Source organism: Microcaecilia unicolor, chromosome 13, assembly GCF_901765095.1.
Source record: "Microcaecilia unicolor chromosome 13, aMicUni1.1, whole genome shotgun sequence".
Lineage (NCBI taxonomy): Eukaryota > Metazoa > Chordata > Amphibia > Gymnophiona > Siphonopidae > Microcaecilia > Microcaecilia unicolor.
The window spans coordinates 54,706,763-54,729,371 of record NC_044043.1 but is presented as its reverse complement, the minus strand read 5'-3'; the positions used below and the strand labels follow the sequence as shown (position 1 = coordinate 54,729,371).

Here is a 22,609-nt window from a genome sequence, read left to right as displayed (position 1 = left end):
TATATCCATTTCCAGCAATTTCTTCTCTCTCCCTGGGTCCTGTCCTCCCATCCACATCCATCCTTGTCCCTCTCTGCCCTTCCCTCCTCCATCCATAGCCAGCAATCCTCCACTTTCCCCTCCCCTCCATTTCCAGCAATTTGTCCTCTCCCTGGGCCCCCATGTCCATCCTTGTCCCTCTCTGCCCTTCCCTCCTCCATCCATAGCCAGCAATCCTCCTCTCTCCCCTCCATTTCCAGCAAATTGTCCTCTCCCTGGGCCCCCATGTCCATCCTTGTCCCTCTCTGCCCTTCCCTCCTCCATCCATAGCCAGCAATCCTCTCTCCCCTCCCCTCCATTTCCAGCAATTTGTCCTCTCCCTGGGCCCTGCCCTCCCATCCATGTCCCTCTCTGCCCTTCCCTCCTCCATCCATAGCCAGCAATCCTCCTCTCTCCCCTCCCCTCCATTTCCAGCAATTTGTCCTCTCTCTGGGCCCCCATGTCCATCCTTGTCCCTCTCTGCCCTTCTCTCCTCCATCCATAGCCAGCAATCCTCCTCTCTCCCCTCCCCTCCATTTCCAGCAAATTGTCCTCTCCCTGGGCCCCCATGTCCATCCTTGTCCCTCTCTGCCATTCCCTCCTCCATCAATTTGTCCTCTCCCTGGGCCCTGCTGCCCTCCCATCCATGCCTGTCTCTCTGTCCTCCCATCCATGCCTCTCTGCTCTTCCCTCCGCGCCCTCTTATCATTTAAAATTTGTATGCACCAATTTAAAAAAAAATCCACAGAATTCTCCCAGCACCTTGTCTCGTCCAGATCATAATACACAGACAAATGTCATTGACGCTCTATCACACACACCGTTTAGAATGCTAAGGCTGCCACCCCCACCTCTACGCGGAAAAAAAATCCTTAGTCTAACCTTTTTCAAAAACGTAAGCCAATTTATCGTGTGCTAGACATAATTTTGGTACACAGCCATGCAACCTGGCGCAAAACGGTCTCCCTTGTGAAATACGTCCAACAAAAAACAAATGGCACATAGCACAGAAGGCCTTTAAATCTTTTACTTCCGGTCGCAGCAGCGTCAGTGAAAGCGGAGCGCTGCCGACGTCTCCCTTCCCTTCACGCTCTTGGTTCCCTCAGTGTCCGCCTTCTTCTGACGTCAGAAGAAGGCGGGACACTGAGGGAACCAATGAGTGCAAGGGAAGGGAGACGTCGGCAGCGCTTTCACTGACGCTGCTGCGACCGAGGTAAAAGATTTAAAGTCCTCGGCGGGGCGAGGGTAAGCACCGCGGCGGCGCCCTCCAGAGGTGGGCGCCCCCCTGCAGCGCTTACCCCGCTTACCGCATCGGCACGGCCCTGTGAATCATGATGTAGATGTGGGAGATGCATTGTTTCTGAGTCAGCTCTACAAAAGGAAAATATTTGGGGGCATGAAATCCCAGACACCAGGGTCCAATATTTAGGTGTTATTGTGACCTGGCACCTGGGATTGTTGAGTTCTAGATTAGAAGTCTTGGTGGAAATGCAAATGCTCATATAACCAGGATTGTCTAACAGGCTATTCAAGGGACTTGGGGTACTCTCTAATGGTAGCTATAGAAACAAACTAGCAGCTGGGTCTGTCTGGCAAGCTGCAATTTCTGAAATTAATTAGAAGTCATAATAGAAACACAGATGCTTATGTAGCCAGGAGACTAGAATGATTTGAGTGATGATCATATTAGTATTGCTGGCTATTGAAACTATTGTGGTTAGGCATAGGAAAGGTGTGTGTTAGAGAGGGAATATGGGAAGAGATTATCTAGTTGTAATTATGAATTGTATTATTGTACTCTTAAAAAAACAAATCCTTGCAGATTCATAGCAAACCCAATAATCAGTTTAAGTACCTTGGAAAGCCTGACTATTAGCATTTATGAATCAAAGCAAGAGCCTTGAAGTTCACACAGAATCTGACTAAAAGCAAATGAACACATCTCACTAATTGTATTTGATTTACATGTCCTACGCCTCCTATAAGAAGCCTAATGGTGGTATTTTGTAAGAGTTGCAGGCAGCGGTGTAGCCATGGGTGGGCCTGGTCCGGATGTCACTTTTTAGATGTTTTTCTCTTTCAAAATTAGCCCCATAGCCGCTTAACTTCAAGATACCATTCGTATCACCCATCTGAACAAAAAGCAAATTAAGTATCAAAAGCTTGCTGAAATACATATTAAGGGATTTATTAAAGAATTCTAGACTTTTGATGGGCCAAAAATTAGTAGGCAAATTGTTCCATAATTTTGGAATCACAATATAAAAAAGGTAAGAGTTCCAGTATTCAACTAGTTGAACTAAATTAAAAGAGGGAACATCTAGCTGATCTTGTTCAGCTTACCGAAGCAGGTTGGTTGGTTGGTTGGTATGTATGTAGACTTGAGGCAGTTGCAACTGGTGCGTTGCTGTTAATTAAAATTAAACAGAGAACCGAAATTCATATATCAAATTCATTATTCAGTAGGCAACCAGTGAAGTTTAACTAAAACAGGAATAATATGCTCAGATTTGGATATTCTTGCTAAAATGTGGGCAGTAGCATTTTGAGCTACTTGTAGGGATCTTAATAAACCTAAAAGAAGTCCATTGCAATAATCAAATTATCATGTAGCTATAATTTGGGTGGTTGTTCTGTATGTGCATTCTCTTGTCCACGTTTAAATTGCCTCTGCCATTTGGATACCCAATCTCACAAGTCCAACTGCAATTTCTCACAGTGAGCATGCAATTTAATAACACTGGATAATTTGATGTCATCTGCAAACTTGGGGGTATGTTAACTAAGGTGCATTAGCGTTTTGAACATGCCTGTAAATTTAAGGTGCGCTAAATGCTAACGTGCCTATACATTTCTCTGAGCACGTTAGCGTTTAACGCGAGTAAACCATTTTACGTGCGTTAAAAACGCTAACACGCCCATAGTGCCACTTAGTAAACGTAGGTATTGATGACCAACCTCATTGTTCCAATCCCTCCCCCCCCCCCCCCCCCCCCCCCCACACACACACACGCACATTGTATAGTGGGAATACTGAGACAGGAACCCAGTTTTTACTTTATTTTCTTTATTTTTTTTCTTTGAATGTTTATTAGTAGTGTTGCTAGCACATACAGAGCTAAATACGATACCAGGGCTGGGGTTTGTAATGTGCTTACATTGTTTTAGCATTTCAAATTATATACTGTTTGTTGTTAAAGTTTGAAAAAAAAAATTAAAGTAAAAAAACAAAAGCATTATAGTATAGATCCCTGGAGTATTCCACTATTCACTTCCCTCCATTGAGAAATTGGCCATTTAGCCCTACTCTCTGTGTTTTTCTGGAGTCTTTCAACAAGTACTTTGTCAAAGGCTTTCTGAAAATGTTGATGCACTATATCAACTGGCTCACCTTTACACACATGCTTATTCATGCCTTCAGAAAAATACTGTAGCAGATTGGTGAGGCAAGACTTCCCTTCATTTAAATACATGCTGACTTTGTCCCATTAAACTGTGTCTAGTCATGTGTTCACTAATTTTGTTCTTCATAATAGTTTCAACCATTTTGCCCGGCACTGATCTGTAGTTTCCCAGATCACCCCTGAATCCCCTTTTGAAAATTGTCTTTATGATGGACACCTTACAATCTTTAAGTAGATCTGCATTTTAATTTTTCAGTTCTTTCATTATTCTGGGGTGTATACCATCTAACCTGGATGATTTAATGCTCTTCAGTTTGTCAGTTTGACATATTGCATCTTCCAGGTTCACAGATTTGTTTCAGTTCCTCAGTATTTCATGGTGACAATTAAATTACTGGCATGGATAGTTTTCTTAATCTTCCACAGTAAAGACCAAAGAAATGCTGCCTGATCCTGGAATCAAACCTGGGATGAGATTTGGTTGAGTAGGTCTTACTAAGATTCCAGCTTTCCTGTCAAATTAATTCAGATCCTTCTGTAGAGAGTAGCCCACAATAAATGTGTTGGAAGAGGAGGGTCAGGCCACAGTTTGCAGGAGCTAAAGCATATCTTTGCTCTATGCTCTAAGTCTGCACTTGTATTTTAATTAAAAAATGTAGATGTCAAATGAGTGTGGCTGGCCTAAGGGTTAGAATAGCAGGCTGACAATCCGAAGATTAGGGTTCAACTGCTTCTCACACTTTTTAAATCATGGACAACTCGCTGTTTGTATTGTTGTCTTGGGTATCCACTTAGATTGTAAGCTTTCTGGGGAAGGCAGTTACTTGTATAATTAGGTAAGTTACAATGCCAAAATAATGATTAGTATTTTTAGGAGTGGCTGAAACCTTTGACATCTTTGGCAGAGTAACACCCTTCCACAGCCTTGGTGAACTTGTTGAACCTGGATGTGGGATGTTACCAGGTATAATGCTTGGCTTGTTTCAGCTGCAGATAAATTGGTGTGTTTTGCATTTTGCTAGGAACTGTTTATTGACTGTAATTTTCCATTTCCAGAGACCTCCCCGATAACCCGAACATTCAGTGGGACACAGAGCTCCTCGCCTCCATTGTCCTGAATTATATCAAAGCCAACAGGATTGGACTGGTAATGCTCTCATTAATCAGTAACAAAAGTTCAAATACAGATTGCTAGAGTAATAGTGTTAACTTCAGTACAAAGCTACCCCTTTTCTTTTCTTGGATCACTTCTTTCCCTTGTTCTTGTGTTCCCCCTTTATGATTCTTGGTGGTAGGGATTTATTTTCTTGTTTCCGTACTTTTTCCTGAATTATTTCTTTTACAGAATATAGTAACATAGTTAACATAGTAAATGACGGCAGTTAAAGACCTGTACGGTCCATCCAGTCTGCCCAACAAGATAAAAATTACTCTTTTTTTTTGTTGTTGTTTTTTTTTTTGTTTTTGCTTGTGTTGTGTGATAATTTAGGAACCTGTTTACTAAGCCATATTGTAGGTGCGCAAACTTTTTAGCACATGCTAAAAATTAGTGCGAGCTAACTATCATTAGTGCGCGCTAAAAAGTTTGCATCTTAGTAAATAAGTTCATTAATGTTTCAGGTACAGGGAGGTGCCAAGGAGATGATTTGTTATTTTCAGAGACTTTGTGGGACTTGTGCTTTTTTATTTTCTGAATTTGAAGCCAGGAACGTAACCAACCCTTTCTGAGATAGTTTTAGAACTCCTTGGGATCCCTTTTCAGGCCAGACTGCAGGCACAGTTTTGGTTTTTTTTAGCAAAACAAAAAAAAAGTCTGGACTAAAGGGAGTGTGACTTGGAACTCGCCCATAGTGGAGACGCTTTCCATATTTTCTCTCTGGCGTTTCTCCTCTTCTGGTTTGTTTTCTGTTCAGTAATTTCTTGGAATTGTATATTTTTGTCCTTTTCTGCTCTTGTTCCTCCTCAAAATGTTTTTGGTGTTTCTAAGAATGTGCTTTGGCTGCTTTTTGTTTCTTGTGGAAAACAGCAGAGGTAGAGACAGAGGCTGCAAGAACATATATAATCTTCTCCTAATTTCTTGGTTGTAATCTCTGATTCCACTCATTGGTATCAGTTCTGCAAATCCCATAATGCATCAGGATAGGGCTATCAGAAATGTTGATCTTTCTCCTGGAACTGGGTTACTTGGCAGCTCTGCCAGGGGCCCTATGCCTTACCCAGCCTGAAATGGAGAATCTGGGGTGCAGGTGAAGGCCTCCTTGTGAAGTGATTTATACAACTGAAGCATGTACTGCTGCTCAGTGAGAATTAATAGGCTTCTCAGAATGATCAGAGATGGCTGAGCAGACTGTTTTATTATCACATGTTCATGGCATGCTGGACTTTTGTATCTTCTTGTGGAAAATCAAGACTACAAATCCAAGAATTTAATGTATAAAACCAGGATGGCTTGCTTATCTCTGGTCTGGTACTAGGGTTGCTGTCTCACCTCAGTTGAACCAAACAGGTCGCTCCAGCCATGATTTTGCCTCATTGGATGCATAGGTTTGTGGTTCTGATTTTTACAGATTCCTCTGCCACACCCCAGTCTGGTGCAAATGCTGGGTGGACCTAAACAGACTGAGTCAGGTACTTAATTACTGGAATCTGTTGGGTGACTTTGGATGTGCTTATAGTGTCAGAAATGAACTAGGATTTGGATTACTCCTGTTTGTGTATTGAAAGAAAAGTGGTGAGTTGTGTCCTGTGTGTGTTCTAATGCAACGTCGGTGGTGTCCGATGGTAGGAACTTCAGAGGTGGCCTTGCTTAAATTTATTGTGTAATGATTCAAGGCAGCAGCTACACATATGTAAATGCCATATCACAAATCTGTGATCTCTCCTGGCTATCCATGATCTGCATTATATTATAGTAATCATTCTCACCTGTTTATTTTCTGCAGGTAGTCACCTTTGATGAAGATGGAGTAAGCGGTCATGCCAACCACATTTCTCTGTACACTGCTTTAAGGTATTGTACATTTGTATCTGCAGAAAGTTGCCTTGAGTTGTCAAAGCAAGAGTACATTCCTTAAAAATGCTTGGGATGTGGCTGGCCCAGCAGGTCAAATGACATGTGCTGCCATCCAGAAGACCTAGGTTAGATTTTTGTCCAGTCTTCTTCTCCCTGGGATAATTGGGTTTGGGGATGCTGTGGAGGAAGCATTCTCAGCTCAGGGAAGAGGGAATCTGGGCCATCAATGAAGAAAAACATTAAGGACTAAATTATATAAACGGCGCCTAAAAAATTGACATTGAACAACAACAAAAAAAAGCGCTTAGCTCTATTCTATAAATGGTGGTTAAAGTTAGGTGCCATTTATAGACTAGTGCTTAACAACAGGAACTGTCACTATATTTAGGCGCGGCCATTTACACCAGTGAAACCTTGGTGTAAATCCTGTGCCTAAAAACGAAGTAGATCCCCGTTATTTTTTAATGCGCATAAATTGTGGAAATGCCCTGATCCGCCCATGACTCTCCCATGGCTGTATCCCCTCTTTGGACCCGTGCTTAAAATTTACACCTGTAAATTTTAATGAAGTCCAGTTAGCACCAATACATGCTTGTTGATAAGCCAATTATCACTAATTGACTCGGTATTTAAATTGCATGCGCAAAAAGGGCACATGCCCAAATTTGTGCACAAAATTTGTAGCGCTTTTTATAGAATTTGGGAGTAAGTGGCCAGATTAAAGTGTGTGTTCAGCGGGCTTTCGGAGGGAGGTGCAAAGCTATTACTGTAATGACCAAGCTGATTTTGGAGGGAATGAATGCAAGAGCCAGTGAGGAGAACTATTCAGGTACTGGAGTTCCTAGGGTTTATAATAAACTACCCCAAGTCCTACTTTCTCCCATCTCAGTGATTTGAATATATAGGAGCCCTGCTCGATAAGGTACAAGCTTGGGCCTTTCTGCCACTGCTGAGAGTGGATACTTTGATAGCACTTGCTTCTCAGGTCCGGAGGAGCAAGCAGGTCACAGCTCGGCAGATGTTGAGATTGTTAGGCCACATGGCCTCCACAGTGCATGGCTTGCCTTCATTTAAGAAGTGCCCAATGGTCAGAGTCACTGGACCACCAGGGCCATTCTTGCTTTGTGGAGGGGGTTCAGGATTGCTTATGGGGAGGCCAGGAGGGGGTTTGGGGGTCCACTGGACCACCAAGTATTTGTTCTTTGGGGTGTGTGGGGGTTGAGGTCAGGTCTGCATCGGGAGCTGTCAAATGCTGTCTGCTTCCTTCTTGAATCGGACAAATTTTGTTTGAATTTAGGAACCAGCTGCTGAGACCTGTCCCTCCTCCCTCCGCTGTTACCAAAGAAATTGTCAACAGAAATAGAATAAAACAAAACATAGAAAAGAAAACAAGTTGATACCCTTTGTATCGGACCAACTCAATACACCCCTTGACCAGCTTTCGAAGGTAGCCCTTCTTTGTCAGACTAGCAGATAGCATCTCCTTCACTTACGCTGAGGCTGGGCTGACTCTAGAGGGTCATGTCAAGGCTTATAATGTCCACTTGAGAATCGGCCTCCATCAAGGAGATTTGCACAGCTACAATGTGGTGGTCTTCAGTCCACACATTCACATCTCACTACTGCCTTGAGCAGGATACTCAACGTGACAGCCAGTTTGGTCAGACAGTTCTGCAAAATTTGTTTGGTGTGTAAAGTCCAACTCCACCCTCTTCGGACCAGTTTTATTCTTTTAAAGGCTGCACCTTCACAGCTAGTATGTTATAGTTTAAGGTTGATTGACACAAGGCCTCAATGTTTCAAGTCCCTGTTGTCCTAGCATTGTTGTTTTTGGTGATCCTGGTAGCTAGGGATTCCCAGATGGGAGAATACTATTGGCCTGCTTGTCCTCAAAGAAAACAGGGTTACCTGTAGCAGGTGTTCTTTGAGGACTGCAGGCAAACGTATTCTCTCATACCCTCCCACCTGTCCTAGAAGTTGTATTCCTTCAGCTATTTTATTCTACTGAGGAACCTCCACTTGTGCGTTGGGCGGGGAAACACCTACACATGTACAGTGGGATGCTGCTAGAATTCTCTAATAACTATATATGCTAGGCAGCGTCTACACTGGCTCTGTTAGATGACATCACCCAGATGTTAGAATACTTGGCCTGTTGTCCTCAGAGAACAACTGCTACAGGTGAGTAACTTCGCTTTCTCCCCTCCCACATACACATGGTCCAGCATTTACCTTTTCTTCCACCTACCCCACTTCCAGCATCTCTCCCCTCTCCAGCCAGTAACCAGACATCTCCCCTTGTCTCTCTTGACAAACACACACAAATTAAGCTGGCCCAACATCCGCGACACACCGGTTGAAAAACGTTGATCTAGATGCTTGTAAATTGAATCCTGTTAAGCAAATTTTCTTTGAATTAAAGGTTATTGGTTTACATTTAAAACTGTATTTTGTGAGCCAGGCTAAAATGATCTTTAATCAATGTGATTAAAGCCAAGGTTGAACTCCATGCTTTGTGGCTTGCAGCATTAAGGTACACAAAGCCTGACAGGTGGCCATAGGATGGAAAAAGGAAACCCACCAAGGTTTGAAGTAATCCATCCTATTCCTCTATGCACAGGTCCCTTTCTCCTCCTAGTCTAGCCAGAAGAGTTATGTTAAGCATTTTCACGGCATTACATTGATTCCTGAAGAAAACCAGAACTAGAAATCCATGTATATAATTGGGCAAAATCAGAATTATCTCGGCCTGTTCCATTGTTGGCCTGAGGTGAGATGGGAACTTCAGCTCTACTAAACCTAACAGCTGACTCCATTTTTTTTTTTTGTTTGAACTGGTTGATCCAGATCTGATTTTAGGTGTGTATAAATTGGTAGTTGTGTTTTTTTACCCAAGACTAACTAGTCAGGACTGTTCACCACTACTTATCCATGAAAGTATGGAGATGAACAGAGAATGTATGGGATATTTTAATATTTTTAAATGGCCACTTACACCTATTAACCTTTTTTTTTATTTTTTATAATACATATATATATATAACACGTATATTAGTAGAGTTATTTTTAACATAGTAACAGACGACAGGTAAGAACTAGCATGATCCATCTAGCCTGCCTACCAAGGTGGCTAGAGTTATACCTACTGCTCTGTGCAACACATGCAGGTTACTTTCTTTATGCTGCTGTTTAGGATTGTACTCCGCACTTGGTGCAGGTTACAACCCTCTTTCTTTTTTGAAGTGTGAAAGTAATTTGTTTTCCTTTGATTCCCTCCTCTTGCTATTTAAGGATCCCTGTGTTTATCCAATGCCTTTTTTTCATTCTGTGACCATTTTTGTCCCCACCAACTCCACTGGTGGGGAGGGTGCCTTCAGGCAGCCTCCATCCTTTTCATGAACAATTATTTCCTTGATGTTGCTTTTTAAATGTACTTCCTTGCAACTTAATTTCATGCCTTCTAGTTCTACTGCCTCCCTATTTCTGACAAAGATTTGTTTATATATTACCTTTCAAGTATTTAAACATTTTATATAATTTCATCCTATTCCTCCTCTCATCTAGGGCATACATATTCAGTCTTCACATCTCCTGTCATACATCTTTTGGTGTAAACCCCATACCATTTTTGTCACCTTCCTCTGGATAGCTTAAAGTCTATTTATCCTTAGCTAAACGTCCCCAAAGCTGAACACAGTATTCCAAGTGGAGCTCATCAAAAACTTATACATGAGCATTATCACCTTCTCCCTTCTGCAGCCTAATATCCACTATGCAGCCTAATATCTTTCTGGCTTTGGCTACCACCTTGAGTTCCTCAGACACGATCACCCTGTGGTTCCTCTCCTGTGCACATCAGCCTCTCCTATTGTATACAGCTCCTTTGGACTTTTGCACCCAAAATACATCACTCTGTATTTCATTGCATTAAAGCTTAACTGTCATGCTATTCATTTTTGTAGATCACTTCTTAATATTCCCTCTGGGGTGTCCAATCTGTTGCAAATCTTTGTGTCATCTGAAAAAAAGGCAAATATTTTCCTCCTAACCCTTCAGCAATATCACTCACAAAGACATTGAACAAAATTGGTCGATCCCTGAGGCACTCCACTGCTATTCCTTGCAGGCCTCTCTCTATCACATTCACTGGTATGTTCATGGCTGATGGTTACAGACATTTTCCACTTCATACTTCTCCAGTGGGCCTGATGTGCTTTAATAACTACCCTGCCTCAGAGCATTTCACAGTTAAGTGACTTTCAAAGTGCATTCATTTAAGGGCATGTGTAAAACACTTTCACCTCTGTGCTATATAGAATTTCTTAGCTGTCAGTTTAGTATTAGAGCAAATGGTGGGTATTTTTGGGGGGTGGGGGTGGGCAGGGAGAGGATTTTGCACGGTCTGGTTAGATTTTTTTGTTTTTCTAGTTATGGAATTCCAGACAGTGCTAAGTTACACAATCCCTGTATAGTATATTTCACCCTGGCACTGGGATTAATACTCCTACACACTAGAAGATTTTTGTTGTTGTTGGTGGTGTGGTTATTTATTTATTTATTTTACTTGCTGGTTTCCTTTTGCTCCTTTTGTATTTCCAGCTCAGTCAGAAACAGGGTTAAGATCTAGCACCACAAGCCTTAATTTGCAGCTGGCCAGAGATTTTTCCCCCTGTTCGCATATCCCTCACCCCAGTGCAAAGAAGTTTTAAAGGAAGCACAACATGAACACAGCCTGAGAAACTTACTGCAGGGTCTGAGGTGGCTTAGAAAGGTTAGCTCATCCTCTGCATCAGGGCAGAAAAGTTAATAAGCCCATCCCCTGACTACTAAAATCATCTTTGGTAGTCTAGCAGACCCCCTTCCTAATTTAAAATAATAAATTTTCTGGTGTCTAGTGGCACCCCCCTTTCCCTGACCTGCCACACCCTCTCCCCCGAACTTAAAAAAAAATATTTCCTGGTGTCTGAGATTCTTGATCTACCGCCTGTCTGTAGTACAATCAAAGCACCGAGTGGGTTCAGTCTGTCAAATAAGGGAAATTTTATTTTATTACTAGGCCCTGCCTAGATGACCAAATAGGGGTTTGGCAGACTGATCCCGCTCAGTGCATCTCAGGATACATCACATGGGGACAAGTGCCACCATTTTCCAAGATGGCAGCACAGAGGCAGGGGCAAATGTGCCACTAGAGAATGGAATTATTTTAATTTGAGAGAGGGAAGGGGTCAGGGGATTAGAGGAGGCTTCTAGACACCACGGATTTATTTGAAAGTCAGGGAAGGGAAATTAGGTCTGGAAGTGGTGGGGGGGGGGGGGGCACTAGACTATCAGATATTTGTGAGCCAGTCAGCACTCATGTACTGATGGTGGGGGGGAACCTTTTGTAATGCGCTGCCATGATTTTAACACAGCAGTAATTTGCATGCTTATTGATTATTGCATTTATAAAACACATCTTTTTACATCAGCCCCAGGGTTTGTGAGCATTGCCTGTGCTCAACCCCAACTCCATTTGACCCAGGCAGTGGAAAACTAAACTTGGGAACTGAACAGAGGGTCTTCTGCTTGGCTGTGCACAATATTTACTACCAGCCTGGGTCATTACAGGATCTGTAATGTTCATAGCATAGATAAAACCATGTTTTTTAATTCTTGGAAATGTTTCCCTATACAGCCCTGAGAACAGATGTATGCTGAAGAATGCCAGCGGTGGCCTATCTTTGCACTCGGTGTATTCACCATATGATGCCATGTCACACAGTTTAGAAATTATACAAACAGTGTTTAGAAATTATACAAACAGTGTAGGCAGCTCTTGTTGTAGAGTTTACATCCTGAGATGACACAGCTTCCTCTCCTAGCTTCAAGGGTGTGTTGTTTATCAAGGCAGGCTTGACAAGTTAGCTTTCTTTGTGGGAAGACATACTTCTCACTCATTTTCAAGCAGTCTTGCATAGGAAATAGAATATAACCACACTGCCAGACCCGAGTTCCTGAGCCTAGAATGCATTTGCACATGCGCTGCCATTGCAGGCAGGCAGGCAGGCAAGGCTACTTCGCCAGCATCATGACCTCTCACACACTGATTTTGATGTAAGGCCAGCAGGACTGTTTCATGCAATAATTTGCAGGATCTACTTATGTCTTATCACACAGGATACCCACCTTACAGTAGTGTAAGCTCTGTCCTCTCCCCCCTGTCACAGAAGAGAAAAGGGCAGTTACAGCACAGGCATAATAACCATGCAGACTTCCCTGTCTCATCACACTGTACCCCACCACAGGAATAGCACTGGCCCAGCAGTGTAAGCTCCTGCCTTTCTCTCATATAGTACTACTACGACTTATAATTTCTAAAGCGCTACTAGACGTACAGAGCGCTGTATAGACATAGACCTACATGCTAATTAACCCATTGTAAAAGAGAACAGAGTAGGTATAGCACAGGCAGCAGCAGTACAAGTTTCCCTGTCTCATCACACTATACCCCACCACAGGGATAGCACAGGCAACAACAGTGTAAGCTTCCCCCCCCCCCCCCCCATAGAGAGAGACATATATATGAGGAAAGGCTAAAGAGGTTAGGGCCTTTCAGCTTGGAAAAGATATGGCTGAGGGGAGATATGATTGAGGTCTACAAAATCCTGAGTGGTGTTGAATGAGTAGAAGTGATTTTTTTTATTCTTTTAAAAAGACTAGGGAACACTCAATGACGTTACATGGAAATACTTTTAAAACAAATAGGAGGAAATATTTTTTAATTGAACGAATAGTTATGCTCTGGAATTTGTTGCCAGAGAATGTGGTAACAGTGGATAGCATGTATTGGTTTAAAAAAAGTTTGAACAAGTTCCTGGAGGAAAAGTCCGTAGTCTGCTATTGAGACAGACATGGGGAAGCCCCTGCTTGCCCGGGATTGGTAGCATGGAATGTTGTTACTATATGGGTTTCTGCCAGGTACTTGTGACCTGGATTGGCAACCGGGATACTGGGCTGTTCCTATGTACACACTTACCCGTCATGGAAGAGAAAAGGGCAAATACAGCACAGATTGCAGCAGTGCAAACTTCCTTCATATAGCAGAAAAGGAAGCAGCATGCACATCTCAAGAGGTTTTTAAGGTACGCTGTGTGCAATTTAATTTAGTTTTGCTTCAGTGCATCAGATTATGGCTATATTTGAAATCAATAGAAGATCTGCTGAGGTTTCTCAGACGATAAACATCTTTTTTTTCTTTGCTTGTTCCCATTTTCTCTATTACTGGTGACTCTTCCCTATCATATTTTCCATGATGTAAGAAGGCTTATCTCTTCAGAGAGCCGTACAACGGGCCTGGAAGCTAGGAACTGCTATATTTAACCACTCTATATTGGTTGTTATAGCAACATCTACTTCCATGTGCTACATGAAAAGCAGCTCTAGGGAGTGATCTGCCAAGCCATTCATGGTGACTCCCAGGTTCATGAGTCTCCTAGCTGCTTCAAGTGTCTCTAGGTTGTGAGAGGTGCAGAAAGGATCTGTATACCTCAAAGACTAAAGGTGATTTTCCAGTTTGCAGTTCATGATGTCCATAGGAGGGAATCATGAGATCTGAAGTGCTGTAAGGCATGGCTGATGTTGGGGAGTGAAAACACATGTACTAAGCCATTGGAATGAATTATACTGTGATTGGCGTCACAGGCTCAAAGATAGGGGTAGGGAAGTTATAGGTGCTGTGAATATGACTGAGGGTGAGGGGACGTCAAGTGTGCCATGAGAATAGCCAGTGAAGGAGGAATATTTGCTGGGTTGGGAGGTCCATAGATTTACAGGTCAAGCTACTGGAGGCAGTTAGAAGGTGACAAGAAAATGGACATTTCTGTTGATGTGAAGCACATCTCTGGAAATTACAGGCTATTAAAATTTGTGAGTCTGTGAATCCAGAAGGGAAGGGTTAGCCAAAAGCAGTCCTTGTCTTGAGTTCTGTTTTCCAGCAAGACTCAAGGGATAAAAAATTTCTTCCCAACAATGGTTAGAGACAATGGGGTATCTGCTGGTTCTCAAGATGTGGAGCCATTTAGATGATAGTTATTTTATGAAGAAAAATCTGTGTATAGATGTCCTTAATTCCAGAGATTGTATGACAAGCCAGCAAACTATGTGTGTATTACAACTATCCTTCTGACCCTCTCTCTTACAGGGGCATGATCAGAAGCAAACGCCGGCGCTAGAGGCTGTTAGTGCCATACTAGCGCCGGCGTTTGCTACCACCTCATGATCAGAGTCTCAGAGCGCGTGAAACAATGCGCTTGAGGGCTCTGAACACAACTAGCACGCAAATGCATGCAAAACAGGGCTAAACATATTCATCCCCAATGATCAGCAACCAGCTCGCCAAAGATTGGGTTGCTGGCTGCGGCAAACCCTACTCCAGCTCTGAGCTGGCGTTAGGGTTTGCAGACCATTGGGGAGGAATGGTGAGCCCTGTCCAGCATGCATTTGCATGCTAGCAAACCCCCCCCCCCCCCCAGCGACAGGGGGCTGGAGGTCCGGTGGACCTCCGGTCCCCTGACGATCTCCCCCCCCCCCCCCCCCCCCCCCCCCACCCCCAGGTTCAGGGAGGGCTGGAGATCCGGTGGGTCTCCAGCTCCCCCCCCCCCCCCAACTCCCCTCAGCATTTCCAAAAAAAGTCCCTGGTGGCTCAGTGGATGGGCGACCCCCCCCCCCAGTAACGGGGGGGGGGTTAGTTCAGGGTGGGCTAGAGTTCCAGGGGGTCTCCAGCCCCCACCCCCCAGCATTGGCAAGGGTCCCTGGTGGTCCAATGTCAATCCTCCCTACCCCCCTACCTTGGGTTGGAGGAGGGAGGTAGCCTGCCTCCCTCTTGTTCCTTCGCCGCCGCAAAGTGGCGGCGCCCAGCGCTGCCCAGTGTATCCTGGGATGCGCTGGGCGGGGGTTCACACCATATAAGGGATATGGTGTGAAGCCCCACCCAGCGCATCCCAGGATACACTGGGCAGGGCTGGGCGCCGCCATTTTGCGTAAGGGGGGACCCTTGCCAATGCTGGGGGGTTGGGGGGGCCACCAAGGACTTTTTTGGAAATGCTGAGGGGAGTTGGGGGGGGGAGCTGGAGACCCACCGGATCTCCAGCCCTCCCTGAACCTGGGGGGGGGGGGGGATCGTTGGGGGGACCAGAGGTCCGCCGGACCTCCAGCCCCCATTTTGCCTTGCTCGGGGCAGGGGTAGTTGGGGTCTGGTGGTCCCATGGACCTCCAGCCTCTGTGTTTGACAGGTTTGGGGCTTTTGACAGCCCAGACCTGTCAAACAAGTGCAGGAGGATTGTGCTGAGCGCATGCTCAGGCACAATTCTCCCCAATGATCAGAGAGAATTGCATGCTTAAATTTGCATGCAATTATCTCTGATCATAGGTCTAATAACGCCCTTTGCTGTTCCAGCGCTATTTTTATAGCGCTGTTCGGAACAGCGCGGGGCTTTTGATCATCTGTCTGTTAGTCAGAAGACAGAAATTGCACTATGCTTTTACAGCTGTGATTATCAACCCCAGTCTTCAGGACACACCCAGGTCATGTGGTTTTCAGGATATTGACAATGAGATCTGCATGGAGATCCTGAAGCATTTTAATTGTGAAGATCCTAAAAGCCTAGCTCGCTGGATGTGTCCTGAGGTTTGGGTAGAAAATTCCTGACAACTAAATCATTCCTTTCTGGCCCCAAATCTGACACTTTTCCCTAGAGACAAAAATTAAGATGGTTTAGTTATAGGGGGTTTAACTCTATTGAGTAAGAGGGCCTCTCCAGGGCTTCCTAAACTTGTACTGGGACCCCCACAGGTTTTTACAATAACTACCTCAAATATGCATGAAGTAAATCTCCATGAATTGGATACCTATCATATGCAAATCTATCTTATACATAGTCATTGTGAATATGCTGGGAAAAAAAAGGCATGACTGGTGTGGAGGTCCCCAGGACAGGTTTAGGAAGTCTTGGAAAGACAGTCTTGCCCAATAATGTTAAACTTACCGCTGCTGTTTCTGAGAAATAAACATGAATGGATACGTATGATTATGCATGTACAAATACACATACATGTACACTCAATCCTGTGTGTTTCTGTGGCTGTTCAAAAGTCTAACAATAATACCAGTGAAAAAAATACAAACACATGCAATATGCATAATATATAAGTGCACACACACGTGGATATACACATGCAAATAGTCTAATGGCGTGTTCTGTTTCCATGATCTCATGCCAAACGGTTCTACTTTATTGAAACCACAGCAAGCAGAGCCCATAAAAGTTTCTTCTTGGCACGGAAACATTATCCATTGTAACCTCTATCCTACTTGGCTAATTTCCAGTTGTCCTGATGTGTGGGAGGGATTTTTCCAGCTGAGTACACTGGTTTCAGGGACTTTGCTAGAATTTATAGATCCCAAAAGGAAATGAGGCTTGCAAGTAGAGTTCATATTAACCTTTAAAGAAGAGGTAGACTGAGAGTGGCTGCATGGTGCCAAGGAGTCTGTATCCTTAAATATGTATTGCCCTTAGGCAGATGTCCTGTCTCCTCAACTATAGTGTTGGGTTTTGTTTAGGTTCTATTAAGCAAAAATGAACAGAGGCAGTTGGCACCTTTATAGACTAATCAATTTATTGAGACATGAGCTTTTGAGGACCAGAGTTCGCTTGGTCAGTTACTCAGAATGTGTGCTTTTTTTGTTCCGGCAAAATCCCGCCCTTTTCTTTCTGCCTATCTATGGCGATGTGTTAAACTGAGATTCCCAGTAGCTCATCTAAGGCATTTCAGGATCCCCCTACCTTTGCATTAGTCAGAAAGGTGGCATGAACTGTGCAGGTGGGACAGCAGGCAGTGTGGAATTAATAATGGGCAAGAAATCGAAGTTGGAAGGTGATGGGTTAATGAAAGGCCTAAGGCTGTGTACTTTTCCAAATCTCTCAGCATATGGACACCTCTGTATGACTTGTTCCTGCATTAGTTACTTAGATCTGACTTAAGTTATCAGCCTAACACTACTATGACAGGTAGAAATGTGAATCAAAGCCCTCACAAATCCAAGGACACACAAGAAAACAGTGACGGTGACTTAAATAAATGCAGAAATGATGCTTTCCAAGTGTCTCAAAGTTTATTGTCCCACAAATGAGACTCAACACAACCGTGTTTCGGCCTATCTGGCCTGCCTCAGGAATCTCAAAACATTGTCTGACTGGTCATGAAAGACTGCTATTTGAAGAGTGTGCTGTAAAATATGTCTGTCTTTGACATTAATCTTGGTAGGAATCACTACATGCCAAGAATACGCAACTATGTTGTCTAAGTTCCGCTTTGCAATACCGCGCATGTTTTTCTAGACTCCTGATGCAGGCGGCAGCACCGAAACACAACTCCATGTCGAGTTTCAGAAAGTTTTATTTACCACAATAAACTATTTACCTATTTAGATTTGATGCCGCCTTGGTTTTGTGTTGGAAGTGCCTTCAGATGCCCTACTCTTTTATTTTTTTTCCATAATTTTGGACTTCTTCTACTAAGCGTCAGTAAGCCCAACACTCGCTAAACAGGAAGTACCGCTGGGTTACCGCAGCATCCAGTGGTACTTACCACCCCTAGCACGCCATCATATCCGGTGCGTACCCGGCAGTAATCGGGCAGTGCCGTGTGCTGCCCAGTTACCACCGGGTTAGCACAGGAGCCCTTACAGCCACCTCAATGGGTGGCGGTAAAGGCTCCCCCGAAATGGATGTGCAGCAAGTGCTTTACCTTCAGCACAGCTATTTCCTGCCGGAAAGAGAGATTTCCCTTTTACCCATTGCAGTAAAAAAAGGGCCTCGGCGCGTGTGAAAAACACAGGCTGACACTAGCACAGGCCCCCTTTTGCCTCAGCTTGGTAAAAGGGACCCTTTGTTTGGTGCAATATAGTCACACTGCCACTGAGCGAAAATATTTGAAACTAGTACTGTTACTCTAGAGTTCTCAAATGGGATTAATTATGCCTGAAGCAATATACATTGAAATTAAGATAATTTTTATTTAGCTTTGTGTTACTGTAGCTACGTTGTCTCAAGGCAGCATGTGAGCATGACGTAGTTTGGCTTTTGTTTATATGGAGCTCCTGGGGCCGATGCAGAAAGCAACTGTGGGCAGAAGTATGCACTTACCCCAGGATTTAATATTACGCATCTAGAGATCTGCGCCAAAATCCAGACAGATTCTATAACAATTTGCGTAACTTAATTGGCTTAGCAAGCTAACTAGCATTGATAACAGCACTTAACAAGCAATAATGAGCACTAATTGACAATAATTAGAATTTATGCACACAACTCGCAAAGCATATTCTATAACGTACGTGCAAAGAAAACGGGGGGGGGGGTTATGGGTGGGGGAAATGGGAATTTCGTGGTAATTCTGAAATTTACATGATAGATATAGAATATAGCCCTCTGTCACTAAATCTATGCACTCGGGATTTAGGACATGTTTTCGTTAGTTTAAATGGACGCATGTAGTTTTAGGCGCTGGGATATCAACTAAGCATACTCTATATACTGCACCCAAATCTAGGTGCCAATTATAGAATACGCTTAGGTGGAAATGTTTTCCGCATGAATTTTGTAGGCGCCCTATATAAAATCCCACCTTAATGAGCATTCTGCACACTTGTCACTGGCTATGTGATGGAAAAGGGGTTCACTGTGGCAATTAATTTGCATGGTACACATAGGGCACACACTATATTAAAACAAATGTTAATGAGATTATTAGATATTCCTCCATTATGCACAGAAGGAAATGGACTTTTAACGCCGCACACACACACCATGAGAACATTTTCACCAGATCCAAGGCAGCATAGAAGGTTTGATTGACAGAATGTAATGCCAGGTTTTGGGGATTTAAATACATTTTTTTTTGTCTGAAACCAGTAAAAGTGTTTGTAACTTTAAGACAGAATGAGAGGTAACAATACCATGTGCATGCTCAAACAAAAGTGGCAGCACAGTGCGTGAACCGGAATGTATTTATGTGGATAAATATTACCCTTGTAAAAGTTTTATGTGAAGAAATTGTTGCAAGGCTAATATGTACAGAACAACATTCTGGCTCATGCACAGATGTGCGCATAGTGAAGTCTTATGCACATGTGCTCAGCAGGCTTTCCCTGATTAGCATGCAAGTGCTGCACATGTTGAATTTGCATATCATTAGCTTGCTGCTTCGTTGTAGAATACCATCTCATTAATCTCGCAGTAGAATTGCATGCTCAGCCATTGATATGTGGCTGTACCGTGTGTTTTTCTGCATTGGCCTCTCTTAGAACAAATCTGTTACAGAATTTCTGGGCTTGTCTCGAGTTCTAGCAGGGCACTGGTTGTGGACTTTTTTCCCAAGCAAAGAGGTGAGATCGTGTCCTTAACGAAGCGTGCTTTGTGGAGGCTGTGCTATAGAGAGGCAACTAGCTGGTGAAGATCACCACTAAAGGCATAGATGGAAAGGATGATTGCGTTCTGCAAAAGTGGACCTTCTTTCCAAGGATCATATTGTTAATGATAGTCTGCTCCTGTCTACTGACCTTCACGCTGCTTCTTTTTGTCCCACAGGCATCTTCACTCAGAAGCAAAACTTCCACAAGGTATGTGCTAAAATCATTTGTAATAAAATGGTACAGGCTGTGATAAGTGGCCTAGCTATATCCTGGAAATGCACAGAAGTACTAGGCCAGTGGTTCTCAGTCGAGTCATTGAAGCACACCCAGCCAGTCAGGTTTTCAGGATCTCTACAATGAATATGCATGAGAGAGATTTGCTTGCACTGCCTCTTTAGTATGCAGATCTCTCTCATGCATATTCTTTGTGGATATCCTGAAAACCTGACTGGCTAGGTGTGCCCCAAGGACTGGGTTGAGAACCACTAGACTTGACTGTTCTTCTGCAATTGGGAATGTGTATATATGTAAGTCATTTGGGCACCCCCAGAGGTTGCAGTGTTCAATTGCCAATGTTTTTGGTTTGTTTTTTTACAAAAACAGGCAGAGGACTCAAGACAGTTGCACAGAAATATCTAAAAAAATTTTAGGTCCACACATTTATTGTGCAAGAAATTTGGCAACGCTGAACATGGCCAGCAGATAGTTAAGTACTGGCGGTTTCTTTTGTAGGTGTAGCGCAGTCCTCACACACTGTGTACACCTAGGGTCAGAGCATCATTTAAAACAAATCTTATTTCTCTCAACTTCTTTGTCCATGTAGCCAGATGTCATAAACATCTGTTCTTAGTCTGTTATGCAATGAACACAGAAATGGAAGAGGCAGGAAAGGCAGAGAGAGTAAGTAGAAGAACATAATCTGAAAATCAACACAGCTCTGACAGTGGTTTTAATTTCATCATGTGCCCATCGGGGTCAGGTGGTAATCTCTCCCTCCTCCCCCCATTTGTACAACTTCTCATTCTCAGCCAGAAGACCAAGAAAAAACCGTCCTCAGCTCATATTTTAAGTCACGAGCTTGGATGTTGGCCAAAATGTGGCTTATGTCAGGTAAAAGTAATCCTTTTATAAGGCAAATAAAGTTTAAAGATACAACCTATTTCCAGCACTGGCATTTTACTAGGATTACTTCATCAGGTCACAGAGGACCGGATACATCAAAGACCCAGTAATACACCGATAGCTATTTCCACCTCGGTAATAATTAATGAGTAATAGAAAGGGATGCTCAAAAGAATTGGCATGCAAATGAGCTGCTCGCAAAAACAGCGAGCAGCTTGGAAGGGAGGAAGCCAATCGGTCACCCAAGCGTGCGTAGAACAGTCAGTCGCTAAGCATGACTACTCTGCGCATGCTACAGATGTCTTTCATACACGCATTAGCTGCATGTATGAAAGCAGTATGTAGTTTTGTTTGTTTTCAAACTTTTTTTATCTCCGCCACGCGCATACTACAGACTCTTTCCTACACACATACAAGCTATGTATATGAAAGCAATGTGTAGATTTTTTGTTTGTTTTCAAAAATTTTTTTTTTTATTGCTGCCAGACCCTCGGAAGCAGTACAGGCAGGGAGGGAAGTAAGGGAGAGCGAGGCAAAGAAGTGAAGGGCTGCCTGCGTGTATGCTTGGTGAGCAGGGGGCTCTAGAGATGCCACAGCTCTCTGCAACCAACCGACAGCTGCTATTTCATCAGTAATGGGAAGGAAACAGCAGTATCGGCAGCTCCTGACTACCCATAAAAATTTAATAATTAAGGTAGGCGGTCCTTTCTATGCATCACCAGGAAATGGCTGTGTATCACTCGGAATGCACGTTTGAATAGTAATTAGCTCATTATAATAACTTTGCATACAATTTTCATTAACTGATACCGTGACAGGACAAGAGCTTGCAGAACCCTTTGGTGCTTGTCTTACTGAACTTTCCGTGCACACTAAACCAGCTAGAACCAGTGTAAAAACCACGTTGTTGGCTCGTTAACTTTTGTGTATCTGGGTCAGTCTGATGCTATGGCCATATGTCTACGTCTGTCTACATGTGTACAGGAGGCCCTGCACAGACACATTAGATTGAAATTTAGTAAGAAGGTCTCCTAATGAGGTGCCAGCGCTCCTGTCAGGTTCCCTGATAAATATGGGAGAGTGAGATCATTCTTGAGTTGGATAAAGCCTGCAGATATTAGAATATAAACACCAAGAGGCAGATGCACTAAAGCTTAATGAGCCTTTAATGACCCTCCAACGAGGAAATTTTGATCCGTTGCATGCATCAAGGGGCTTTTACCGTGGAAGCTAGCAGCTAACGAAAACGGAATGGAGATGAGCAATTAGTGTAAAAACCCCATAGAAACAAGATGCACTAACCTTTTCCAATTGCCTTTACGCAGGAAAAAGGCAGGAAATCTAACGAGAGGTCTGTACCTCTCGTTAGGGCTGTCAGCTACAAGTTTAAAAGTGAAGTGTATTTAAAAAAATAACTAGGGGGTGAAAACGCGCGTCAGGGGCGTCAGAGGAGGGCGGGCCCAGGAAGAAAGAAGGGACGTCTGAGAAGGCCTTCTGACTCGCCGATCAGCTGTTCTTGCCCGTGCAGCAGAGGTGAGAGGCGCTGCACGGGCCGGTAAGGCAAAGGGGGGGGTCGTTGGAGGGGGGAGCGGCAGCCACGAC

At 43.6% G+C, this 22,609-nt stretch overlaps 1 protein-coding gene across 1 annotated transcript in view; it reads left to right on the top strand.

The window, feature by feature from the left end:
* The window catches only part of PIGL (phosphatidylinositol glycan anchor biosynthesis class L), a 107,048-nt gene that overhangs the window by 71,282 nt on the left and 13,157 nt on the right, over positions 1-22,609 (top strand). The window contains exons 3-5 of the mRNA XM_030222210.1: positions 4,479-4,569; positions 6,365-6,432; positions 20,061-20,092. Of these exons, the coding sequence (XP_030078070.1) occupies positions 4,479-4,569; positions 6,365-6,432; positions 20,061-20,092 (191 nt within the window). The remainder of the gene's footprint in view (positions 1-4,478; positions 4,570-6,364; positions 6,433-20,060; positions 20,093-22,609) is intronic.